Consider the following 13,125-nt stretch of genomic DNA (forward strand, 5'->3'; position numbering starts at 1 on the left):
TCTGTGGTACACTTTTTAACCAAATATATTGTTTCGTGGACATTTTTATCGGTTCAACAAACTTATTTTAGCTTCTATGCGGAGCTGAGAAACAACGATGTTTTTGTTTATTTTTTATGTACCACTATACCGATTTTTTCATGTCACAAGTCTACAGATTAGCAACAGTACTTGAAAAGTACTCTATGAGGACTAAAATGAAAAAATGTATCCCTTACCCTTCAAAATAACAAAAAAAAAAATTAGCTTAAAAATTAAAACCTTTTTAAAATATAAAATAAAGGTGTGCTATACATTTTTTAAAAAATGTATAGCATGTCATAAATAACTTAACAAAAGTATTATTATTTTTTTATTATTCCTTAAGTTTTCCTGACTTAAAGTCATCTAAACTTAGTGCTAAATGCGGTTTTGAACAAGAACTATTTACAAAACGTACAGTTCGTTAGGATACTGCATAACAATACATAACTTAAACAAGTGTTATTTTTACAAATATTGGAAAATAAAAGATAATCATTTGTATCATTCGTCGTCCAGTGGGTTGATCATTGATATGGTAGATTTATGCACTGCTAGCGTTTTACAGTTGATCGAAGAACAAGAGTATAACACCTATCATGCACGTTGATAGGTAACTATGGCTGTAAAAACAAAACAAAAATAAATATTATTTTGTTGCCGTACGCTAAACGTTTAATATTATTGTACACTCTTCGAAGTAAAACGCCTACTAAGTTTAATTTTATAATATATTTTATGAATATATTCTAATGTTTTCCATGCGGTGTCCGCGTTTATTATAATAATGGGACTATTGCTCTCGCATGTGTGACCGCAATGGAAACAACGGCTTGGAACCATTTTTAAAAACTAAGATTACTTTAAACACATGCATGTTTATCGCTGAACACGAGTGAAAAAAAAAAATGTTGTATATTATCATAATATAATAATGAATGAAACATGACTTACCAATAGTTTAAAAAAATACATTCGCGGCCGCCGAAATCATATACTGTAGGAATGATTTTCATGAATAAGTTCAAGGTCGATATATAGTACAATAATAATTATAGGAAACGCGCTAGATGTTATGCTTGTAAGAAAATAAAACGTGTAATTTGCTGCTAATCGTTTGCACTTTGGCAATCCAGATTAGTCGCCCGTCACACACATAAAATTATAAACGGCAAGGTAATATTTAGGTACCATATTACACCTACCACTATTACCACGGTATTGGTATATGAATAAACTAATTTATCGGCTACGTAAGCCGATGACCTCAGAAGTAGATTTTCTCGGAAATCGATTGTCTATTGTAATATTATTTTGAGTTTTGACCGACAACTATTGTTATTTAAATTATTTTTTATTTTTTGCCAAAGTAATTTTTTCATGTATTTATCATACGTACACAGATAAATGGTGAAGAGGTCATTTTCTCCACACTTTTCGAAGTAGGTACCTATTATTTATTTCAAGGATTTAAAAATTATATATTTTTTCGAATCGCATAGCATATTCAATAGGTATATCATGATAAAATTGCCTTAAACACTTAAGTATTTAATTGAGAATGAATAACGTGTACCTTTAAACGTTAAAAATTTGATTGTGTAGCGTACAGACAAGAACTTTTGAGCCGTGTGAAATATTTATGCAATAATATATTATTAGATAATAACAAGCAAACTTCCCCTCTGAAAATAATTGCTATTTACCAACTCAATTGTATTAACGAGCGGTAAACATGCAATTATAAAAACCTATTCATAGGTATCATCAGCAATTTTCCGACCTTGTTTTCGAATTGCTACTACATAGGTATAATTAAAATGTTTTGTCATTCGATATTAAGTATACTTCATTGATTCATTAAAAAAAATACAAGGTACAAAAGTTTTGTACTTTCTACGTTTTGAAAATAGGCCTTTTGTTTTATTTTGTGTTAAATTTTGTAGAGATTAGATTTTTAAATAAAATTTAATATTTGCAACAAAAAAAATTACTTTTTTTTAAATAATTTTTTCTATGACGTCAATATTAGTCAGTAAGGTGTGATGGAATTTTACTAGCAAATATCACAATAAATTTGAACCAATAAACACGATTTTACATTTATATTAAAATAGTTTTTTTCCTAGACATAATTAAAAAAAAAAAATTGAATAGACTCCAGTCTTCATTGTTATGTTTTATTGTTTGGCATTGTATTTAAATGTTAATACTTAATATAGTATGTAGAACTGTATTATAGCGCTGTATAAATAAATATTCATCAGCGCCAAAAAGTTTCAAAAAATTGCAATAAACAATACAATATATGTATATAATATCCAAGAAAGAAAAAGTGATTAATAAATAATAATAAATTTTACTTTATATAAATGATGTCTTACACGACTTGGAGCGCCTACGCGTTTAAAGAGAATGATTTTCTTGTCGCAGTCAAATAATTATTTTAATAATAACGTGTAGAACATTTAATGACGCGATTAGAAGTATTAAATCACTGTAAAAAATATATTCTGGAATTCCCAGTTGAGTAAACAGAACACATCTAAACCTAATAATACTTGATAATTAAACATGATAAAAAAATATGAATACCTAGGTACCTACTCAATTGTTTTCTATTTTAATTAAATTATAAAATATTCCAAATACCTATTTACGTGATAACGCCTGTTTATCTACTAATTATGACGTTTAAATACTTGTAAAAGTTTAAGCTTGTTTTTAGGATGGGAGGGGAAGTGCGGTTGAGAAATGCGTGCAGATAAAAATAAAAATACACTCCACCTTTTCACTTGCCCTAAACTTGAAACTTCAATAACTTCAAAAATAGTTATTCGAAACTGGTTATCGACCAGTCAAAATTTTTAGTCCATTATTTTCAATTTAAAAAGTTAATAAAATATGTACGTTACTATTTAAGTTTCAAAAGTTGCTATCAAAAAAACTAAGTTGGGAGGGGGTAAAAACAAAAAAATTGTGAAAAATTGAGATCACGTTTCATAAAAATATTTAAAAAAAAATTCAATTATTAATTAAACCCAGTGAGATATTGACTGGTTCATGATAAAAGAATCACCCTGTATACCTATTGAAATAATTCAATAATAATAACTACATTTTGTTTATTTTCAAGTCAATCAATATTACATTTACTACAAAATTAAAAACAAATTAACTAATTAAATACCTGTTAAATACATTTATAATTAGGTATTACCATACAAAAAAAAAAAATACATCTATCTAAGTTCTAACAACTCAAAATTATTTGAAATTATAATTTTTAATTTATTTAACTAAGAAAACTACATAATATAAGTAATTAATCATAATGTGGGATTTCGTCGTAATATTTATAAAGTTAACTTGAAATATAAAAAAAATGGTACTTTTAAATATGTAGGCTCAAAAACAAAAACTACTAAAAAAAATGAAAAGAAAAAAGAAGATTAAATAAAGAAAAAAATATTACGTGTAGATAAACTTAAATGGTATCGCTAAGAAAAATCAATTTTTAAAAATTTTTGGTGAACCAGGTTTTTTTTTAAGGTAGTTTTTATTTATAACTTCAATGGCGTCCTGTCAAAGCTATACAAATATAATATACAACATAAAAGTTGTAAATCAAAAGTGTAATAATAATATTAATCGTAGTAATGACTCGAACGCACATTCATTTGCATTCAATTAAATGTCATCAAAACGCCGACAATAATTAATATGGCAATGTAAATTAACCATTGTAAGCGATTTTCGATTGTCTCACATACCATATAATTTAAAGTCTCTTTTACTTCCAACAGCCTGTTAATTAATTCATAATAACCATTTATAAAACCACGTCCAACATTTTTTTTAAAAGTATTTTCAAACCTACCTCATTTCATTTATCACTTACTATTTACAATGCGATTGTTATTTATATTTTATTGGCTAGATTAATAAGAAAAAAAATTAATTAAATTACATTAGAACTTTCTGAAAATATACTAGGGAAGTTATTTTTAATCGTCCACTAATAAAATATACAATAAATTACAAAAATTTGTCTCAATGAATAATGCGGAAGAATCTTTTTAAATTTTAGGATGTAACACAGCCGATGTCCAAACGAAAAAGTGATCAAGTGAAACTAGATACAATAAATACAAAAAAACTAATACTTGTTTGATTAGTGTGTAATTTCCAGTATCAATTTCGAATTTTGTTTGTACTCGCTTAGAAACAGTTATGGGAAATGATTTTATGGCTAATATTAGGTAGGTACAGGTAATTATTAAGTCTGAAGATTAGGAAATAAAAAAATATTATTAATTACTAATATAGCTACGTTGTAATTTTTTTGAATAAGTACTATATAATATAATTAATAATTATAATACTAACTAAAATGTATAATAATAAAAAAAATACTTTTTTTTATACAAACAAATAAAATTTTTGTATACAATAATAATAATATAATATGTTGAAATTCGTTAAATAAAATTACAGAAAAGTTAAAAGAGCAAAGGGTAAAGTATACGACTACATACATTATAATATTAATATTATACAGATATATAATAATCGGTACGTCGGCCGAAACACATAAATATTTCATGATTAAAAATAGAAGTGACTTAGATCGTGAAAAAAAAAAATCAAAATTACCATAAATAAATCAAAATGGAAAAAAAAGTAAAACAACATAAATTCTTCGACAGGTAAAATATGAAATGAAAAAAAGACATTTCAGGTAAAATTTAAATGGATACACATTGCAATAACAAACAACACCAATCAAATTATTATCGACGAACATCATGAAATAATATAATAATAAATTATAAAATTAGAATAAACCATTATGTTCAAAAATATTTTAAATGTTGTATACGTATGGATTGTGAATTTAAACAACAAAAAAAAACACCAATTTTCGTTATCACTTATTACTTTTTTTTTTAGTTCATCGTTTTGATAAATTCGATAGCGGCACAAAATTGGATCCACCAGTATTGCTCTTCTCCTTCTAATCGATCGCCATAAAAACTATTTATATACTGAACAGTCGACAATAACGACGGAGGATTAGCCTGTAAAGAACAAAAACGGTAACTAAACATCGAAAAATGACAATGTGGAAAAAAGTAAAACCACTATAACACGAGTCATACTTTAATCAGAACATATACGAGCACAGGCATGATATCGTCGGCCGCCGGATGAGTGTTGCCGTGTTCGCCGGCTATAGACATCAAGTTCAAAAGCGTTGTGGTGCACCGAAAAATGCATTGTAATTTGTCCTTTGGCGTTTTATACGCCGAAATCGCTGATATCTCTGCTTGGGCTGACGGCCAAGGACATTCATAATGAAATACCTGCAAGTAAAAGCTTGTAAGAGTTAATATATTCCCTCCGAAACGGCGACCCAACATACTTTTGGAATATGAGTGGGTAATATGTTCTTGGACATGTTCGACATGTGTTCGTGCAAAACTCTGAATTAAACAAAAAAAAAAAATATATATGTATTTAAAATATAACGATAATAGTAATATGTCACTCACTGGTCTCTATAAAAGTCTGCATCGCCATTCGGATACATAGCCAATGTGTACACTCTAGTGATAATCGCTCGTTCGATTGCTAATTTTGCATCATCCAATTGATCGTAACTGGCGCCTAGAGGCAAAATAAAATAACGCACACGTCGGGAAAATATTTAAATGATAATTTTTTTACTATACATTTCCAAATACTGCTTCGTTTCATGCCAGCTTCGAGCGTTGATAAAAATTTATTCAAAAGTTGGTTTTTCTCGTCAGCCAATTTACGTTGCTCAAATTCTACTGTAAATTCCGACACACATGGCTCGTTCTGTTCCAAATAGATTTGCACACATTTGGTTACCAAAAACTGACTGCACACATCTCTTTCGCATTTGATCTGCTCCAAAAGTCTGAACAAATTTTATAATGTCAAATATCATCTTGGTAACGATATCCGATTGTGAGCTAAATATAAAACTAACCTGTTTAGTTGTGCAATACTAGTCAACAGCGTTTTCCTACATCTCACCAAATAGGTGATGTACGGCGCTCTTGATTTATAATCTTCTTTTAAAGCACTCAGCAATTTCTGACAACTGTTTGATTGGAATAATAAAAAAAATACATACATTAATAATATAACAGATGTTATAAATAGAGATGACTATTTTTAAGCTTCCAAGTGGATAAAGATATATTTTGTTGTAGAACCTACGACAGCAAGTCTATAGGTTAGAAATTTAACAAATGTGGTTCACTTAATCACTATTGTGTTTTTTAAAATTATACAATTTTTTTTATTTTATTTATATGACTTATTTATTAATTGTTATGTTAACCTATGTTTTTTAATCAAAACACAAACAACTTTAACCATCTGTTTGTACTTCAATTTATAGATGACTAAAAATTGTATTAAGTTATTTCCAAAAGATTTCAATGATTTTTATATTCTAGAAGGGTTTGTTTGCTGAACTGTTATATTGACATAGGTCAGTCAAATGTAAAAAAAAAATTGCCTTCCTAATTTCAATATTGTTTTTGTACAAATTGAATTTGTAACTCATGTAGCGATAATTCAGTTATAACAATTACCGAAAATTTGTGTCCTCCCTGTCCCCCCCCCCCCACTAAGCTAGCCTTTTTTGTATAAAAATAAACGTACCCATGCGTATCAAACATCTTTGTGCATCTAATGGTTTCGTGGAGTCTCGCGGCTAAAAAGTGATCATTCAGATTTGTGGCTTCAGCTAATTGGTATTGAAGTAAGCCTACGAGCTCGTTGTCTTTATCACGCCAAGTATTCAACTGAAACGAAAATACAATACAATACTTAAATTACTACTAAAATCAGATTATACAATAAGATGAGCATTTTTTTGTTACCATGGGTTTGGATTCAGTTTCGTTGCACCAGGGAACATATTGAATGTCGATTGTGCTAAGAACTAAACGCAATTTCTTTTTGGCGTCATCAAATAAAGATGTTTCAGAATCAATACTTTTGTTCATGTCCGCCATAGTGTCATCTTCATTTGTGGCATTGCCAGACTTTTCGTTGAGATTTTTTTCGGGCGTAATTACCGTGTTTGGCTTTTTTCGGTATTTTGCCAAAATGTCTTCAGATGTTTCTGTCAAACAATAGACAACAATAGGTATATGTGTAGTGAAATTATATAAGAACGATATGATGTCTCAATTGTACCCTTAAAACTAACCATTCAACGATGAAGTCTCCGAAATATTATTGCTGAGTAATGACTCATTGCCACTTGTCCCACCACTGCAGCCTTGAATTGCATCGTAACTAAAATAGGTTAATAGTGACATTTAACAATTCTAACAATTGACTCAACATTGTTATAACATTTTAAAATTACCCTAACTCGTCGTTTCGATACCATTTTCCACGTCGGTTTTTGAATGAAATTTTGAAGTTTTTGAAAAAGCCTTTTTTGTTTTTGTTATCGTCGTCATACAGGTCTCTATCGCCGCGTTCGGCGGTTTTATCAAAACTAATACTTTTTGTTATTAGACCTCCGCTGCCATTGCCTATTTTAGGGTGAATCGGTACCATGTTTATATTGGTTTTAATTGTGACTACTGATCCGTTCATTATGGGTTTGGGTTTGGCGCCCAAGCTGCTGCCACTGCTACTACTCGTTGACGCTAAACTGCACGAACTCATATGCAAGCCGATATTTGCGTCGCCGTCGTCGACAGAAGCCTTAAGTAAACAAATGAGGTGTGAAAATTTTTTTTATAAATAATATCAGAAAAACCTTTCCCTCCTCTTGATTTGCACCAAAGCTTAAATGTGTTATAAAAGATTGAGTTACCTCTTGACTAGACGAAGGATGTGATCTGTGAGATAGTTTTGGTCCTATCCCAGACGCCGCTTGTCCACTAGAAACCACAGAAAAAGCTGATCTAGAAGTAATCAATCCAGACTCATTTCTGTTGATGGACGTATCGTCAGGAGAACTGATCAATTTGTAAACGTTGGATTCGCCACTGCTGTCGGACACTTTACGCCTTTGTACTCGACTGTGGAACGACAAAGCCGCGTTTTCGGATCGCAACGCGCCTTCCTGTTGTACTTCTAATATTGGCCTGAATACAGTTTGGGCTGCAATAGAAAATTAATTAATTGACAAGCAGTTAACAAATGAAGAAAGTTACACTTACGATATTGATAGTCCATTCCTTCCATATCGCCACGGTTTTCTAGTTCATACCTTAACATATCATCAGACCTAGAAATTATACGATCTAATTTATTTCTTATGCTTAGTCCATAATACAAAACTGTTGATAATTTACCGTGCTACACTTGCGGTATCATCGGTATCTACTTCAGCCAATCTATCAGTATCCGAAGCAAATACATCCGTACTCCAGGCTTCTGATGCTGTCTCGTTGATGTCCAAAATCTAAACAATTGCTCATTGAAAAACGATAACTGTACATGTCTTACGGTTAATTGTGGTTTATTACTTGTTGATTAACAGGAGGAGGCTGAAGAGGAGGTTGGACATTGACTTGAGATCGCTCAGATTGATCGAGTATTTCGTTATCACTGGCTAAAACGTCCATACTCCATGTATCGGAAACCATTGAGGACGTAGTTTCGTCGCGTCCTATCCCTAACAAATTAAATTGCTTATAACTCATATTAAAATCAATATTAAAATACTGTTATTTATCTACCTTGCATCTTAGACTTAATTTCAAATTTGCCAAATTTGTCATCCAGATCAAATTTACATTGTTTTGCTGCTGCATTAATACGAGCTGTCGGTATCAGAACACCATTAGCTACGTCTTCGTTTTCTGTTACTTGCGAAGAAGGCGTATCTCGGCCTATAATAATACATTTAATTAAAATGTACCGTAACGTAAACATAATAAGAGAGCCGACATGTTGTATTCTAGCGTTTACCTGATATATTCGGGGTGCCTCGTCCTGATACATTAGCTGACACCATATCCGATAGGTTATCATTTTGGTCTTGATCGAGTTCTACTGATGACGGAACACTATGATTGGACGCAGCCTCTGACACAGCTTCTAGATAGTCACTGGCGTTTCCCGGATCGACTATTAACACAAATAGTTCTGTACATCGAATACATAGTTTTTTTGTATATTTAAAAAATTACCAATAGATCCTTCATGAGAGACTGAATGTAAAGGTTTTTCTTTCTTTTTTGTACTCTCATATGATTTATTTTGTTCATCATCTACTTCAGAGTTTGTTTTTTCATTTTCTAATACTTTGTGTTCTGGTAACATTCCAATGGTTGCGTTGAAAGAACTTTCAAATGGAATTATAAGAACTTTTTTGCTTTTTTCTTCGTCATTGACGTCTCCTTCGGCATTGGAAAAATTTAAAATATTGGAATTTGGTAAGACTTTTCCTAGAGATGAAGCAGCTAAAATAAAAACAATAATTATACATATATGCTCAAACTACGGTAGCTTTAATGGGTTACCCGTTTTACTGAGGATGCCAAGTCTTTTTTGTTCAAGTGGTAATTGAAACTTATCATTTGAATTGTTGTCCGGCCACATGATCGGCATGTTAACCAGCATATCGGCTAATTCTTTCTTATCAGTTTCACTTAGCATCCCATCATTGGAAACGACATTCAAAAAATTAACCTTAACAACAATAGGAATAAAAAATTACAATTGTTACACAAATAATCAGAGCTTGAAATATTTACTTAAGTATGAACTTGGGACGCTTTCAATTTGTTTTTATTTTTTATAAAAATAATACTAATTAATTAAGTAAAAAAACAAGTATACTTAAAATATTAATATATTATTTTCCTGAGAATAAACAAACCAAAAATACTTCACATTTGACAAAAAAATGAACATGTTTTTATAATTTGCTTAAGAACATGTACAAGAGTTCGTTCAGTGAAAAAGAAGAAATGAATTTCAAAGATCGTTCCATTCTGTTCAATAAAACAAATTCTTACAAATGTTTGCAATTCCTCTTCGGTAAATAAAGCGACTGATCTGATGAGGTTTTCCAGTTTAAAATTAGAATTAACAGTCAAATTATCGTCATTGAGCGAGTTTCTAAATGAAGTTTTCAACAATGCGTCCATTATACTGGAGACGCAGTCCTTGTTGAAATGCTGATACAAGTCTTGTACTTTATTGTCAATTTGCTCGTACTTGCACATTGCCAAAATTTGAATTATGTTTGCTACTTGAATAAGATTATAGCGTGCTGTTTGAGTAATATCAGCGTCCGTGATACCATGTGGTTCAGGGTTTACGATTGCCGGACAAATAAAATATGTAAACACTAGATTTACGCATATACTATAAATCTTTAAAAAAAAAAAAAGAATTTATAAATATTGTTCTATAAGTAATAATTCTTTTAAAATAATAATTTATTACTTGTTTTTCGCTTAAAGTACTTCCTGCTGATAATAACATGTGTATTTGACGGACAAGCCAACACACAGAGCTCGGAAAACAGTATAAGTTCTCATTGAGACTATTAATGAACTTAGAAGCTATAGCCACTAGTTGTTCGACTGATGTTTTTCTATAATTCTGAAGCTTTATGCTGTAATCCGGACTCTCTCGGCTGCACGTCCTTAGATGAGAAAATCTAAAATTTAAAAGTATGTTATATAGAATGTAAACCATACTATAATTAAAGAAGATAACCAACCTCAGTCGAGCTTTGTCTGGATCGATATCAAGGAACTTTTCATCGTCCTTAAGCAATTGCATTATGGGTTCATAAAATGCAGCGGTTAAGAATAATTTTGCAGAAAACAAACTTCCATGAAACGCCGAATACAATCTTGAGAAAGCACATGAGCCGTGACTTAAAATCCTACAAACGTATGATATGTATTGAACAATGTTGACAAATTGTCGTTTTATTAAAAGAACATACCTGTGAGGGTTATCGGCCGGAATCAATTGTAGTACGGCCAAGTGCCTTAGCAACTTCAAAATTAACACATTGTCTTCAGCCATTAAACATGACCCGAATACGCCTGACAAAATACAATTTACCACTTCTGGCATTTTACTGGACAGCAGTCGGTCTCCGGCAGTTAAACAATACGCCAACAGTTTAGAGTTCACGCGTAGTTTTTGAACAAGCATTCCAAATGTTTGTGCATTCTATGATGTTTAACAAATAGTATTTCCAGTAACATTAAAATATAAAAAAATTATATTCATTTTGTTACCTCGTATCCAAGAGCTTCGTGTGATTCAATGAATTGTGCTTCGTCCAAACGATGAGCTAACTCGCAACAATCTGCTGGCGTACAATCCGGATTGGACACCACCAACCTGTTTAGGTTTATCCGCTGCTGAGATGTTATCCACGCTTCTTGCGCCAGTCTATGCGACACGCTTGTCACCTAGTGTGTCCAACAGTAGTATTTATAATTATTTCTTTTTTTAACACATTATTAATCACCAATCACCTGTTCGTTTAGAGTCTGCAAATTGTTCAACTCGTACTGGGTGAAAAGCCTCTCTTGGCGCAATCGCATGGCTAATTCCATGAGGTCTCGCATTAGGGTTTGTTCTTCCATATTTCTTGATATTCTAAAAAAAAAACAATACAATACACCTAGTAGAACCTCGAAAAAACTTCAATAATCGTTATAGAACAATGGAATATCAAAAATAAAATCCATTGGTGGTTTTTTTTTTTTTTAATCTTAACAAAGTTAAAGTGTAACAGTAAAAAACATTTACCGAAAATCGACAATTTGGACCGCAACAAAGTGTTTAAGCAACTGTGGACACAAAAGGAAACATATGTATTTTTTTTTCCTTGTATGTTTACAAATCGCGTTATGTGCAAATTAGTGTCACTGGTAAAACAGATAAGGATCGTGCAATAGTACTATTATCGCGTTGCTAACGACAATGCGACATAATTACCGAAATATCGGCGCAGTTTACATGGTTTTCGACAGCGACTCAAAAATTGGATGTGCGTTTTCAAAAAGCACTCCAAGAAAAAAAACCAATAATAATAACCACTGTAGACGGACAATAACGATAATAATATTATTATTATAAGCGAAGACGAATAATATCGTTGATAAGAGAAAAATCAAAACAAACACTTAATTAGACAGAAAGCGAGATGGAATTTTGCGGAACAAGGAAACAAAATAATTATAAAACCAAAACGCTTACCGAGATAACAGTGGTTTTGTGATAAGCCGTTTCGTTGCAAATCGAATCGTTTTTATGTTTTAGAGGCGCCATCTTGAGGTGAAATACCTAACCGACATACAATTCTTCAAATTTTCTTCCGATCTACCAATTATCTTAATTTTAAAATACACTGTAGGTCTAATATATAAATAGGTGTAACGCGTATTTTTTTTCCGAAATTTCTCTATATTTTTTTTAATCGATTCAAGTAAAAAAACTATACTAAACCGAACGAAAATATTATTTAAAAAAAACTGTCTTCGTGTGATTAGTTTTAGGAGAATTTCCAATTAGGTTATTTCCAAAAAAAAAAACAATTATTATAAGTAGCTGCAGTCAAAATCGAAAGGTAAACAATAATATTACCTATTTTCGTTTGATAAAATTTGATATTAAATGATTGACTTTAATTATATTATAGAAAAAAGGTAATATGTTAACAGCATGTTTAATGTAGATAATATATTTTTGACAAAATGGATATTAAGCGTGTACAATGCATACTTACCTTAGAAAATTCCCTTCAAATCCAATTGGAGGTAATAAGTTTTGTAAGTAAAGCTACATTTAGATTAGTGTAGGCACTTATAGCAGAAAAATATGAATTTAGGAGACTTTACACAAGACCAATATGAATGAAGGCAATATAAAATTATCACAAAACTTTAAAATTCAATTATCAATATTAGTTTTTTGGTAAATAATTAAACTTTTGGAAATAGGCTAGACAATCAACGGAATTTACTGATAATATATTGGATTTATTATATAGATTTTACAGCAGTGACGGCAAAATAATTACTCATCGGAATTTTGGTTTTGGACTTCGCAATTAAT

At 30.8% G+C, this 13,125-nt stretch overlaps 1 protein-coding gene across 4 annotated transcripts; it reads right to left on the reverse strand.

The window, feature by feature from the left end:
* Positions 1 to 4,474: 4,474 nt before the first annotated feature.
* LOC126833030 (GTPase-activating protein and VPS9 domain-containing protein 1) lies at positions 4,475 to 12,219 on the reverse strand. 4 transcript variants are annotated; one of them, XM_050564137.1, is made up of 26 exons: positions 12,007 to 12,218; positions 11,818 to 11,858; positions 11,541 to 11,664; positions 11,298 to 11,474; positions 10,997 to 11,229; positions 10,766 to 10,933; positions 10,486 to 10,702; positions 10,053 to 10,412; positions 9,555 to 9,723; positions 9,222 to 9,494; positions 9,001 to 9,159; positions 8,769 to 8,921; positions 8,556 to 8,704; positions 8,382 to 8,491; positions 8,247 to 8,314; positions 7,898 to 8,187; positions 7,439 to 7,785; positions 7,277 to 7,365; positions 6,945 to 7,189; positions 6,724 to 6,866; positions 6,041 to 6,154; positions 5,757 to 5,968; positions 5,577 to 5,691; positions 5,447 to 5,507; positions 5,184 to 5,387; positions 4,476 to 5,102 (listed from the first exon to the last, which is right to left on the reverse strand). In XM_050564137.1, exons 3-26 carry the CDS (start codon positions 11,649 to 11,651, stop codon positions 4,971 to 4,973), a joined length of 4,299 nt encoding a protein of 1,432 aa, XP_050420094.1. In that variant the 5' UTR covers positions 11,652 to 11,664; positions 11,818 to 11,858; positions 12,007 to 12,218; the 3' UTR covers positions 4,476 to 4,970. The 4 variants fall into 4 exon arrangements, with proteins under 4 accessions (XP_050420096.1, XP_050420094.1, XP_050420095.1 ...); XM_050564139.1 differs by having other exon boundaries at positions 4,475 to 5,102; positions 8,247 to 8,296; positions 11,818 to 12,219; XM_050564138.1 differs by lacking the exon at positions 11,818 to 11,858.
* Between the last annotated feature and the right edge of the window lie 906 nt (positions 12,220 to 13,125).

The sequence above is a fragment of the Adelges cooleyi genome, unplaced genomic scaffold, assembly GCF_023614345.1.
Source record: "Adelges cooleyi isolate 19-005CV unplaced genomic scaffold, UGA_ACOO_1.1 ACOO_flye_CR_arks_rails_tigmint_CR_PRNA_168, whole genome shotgun sequence".
NCBI lineage: Eukaryota > Metazoa > Arthropoda > Insecta > Hemiptera > Adelgidae > Adelges > Adelges cooleyi.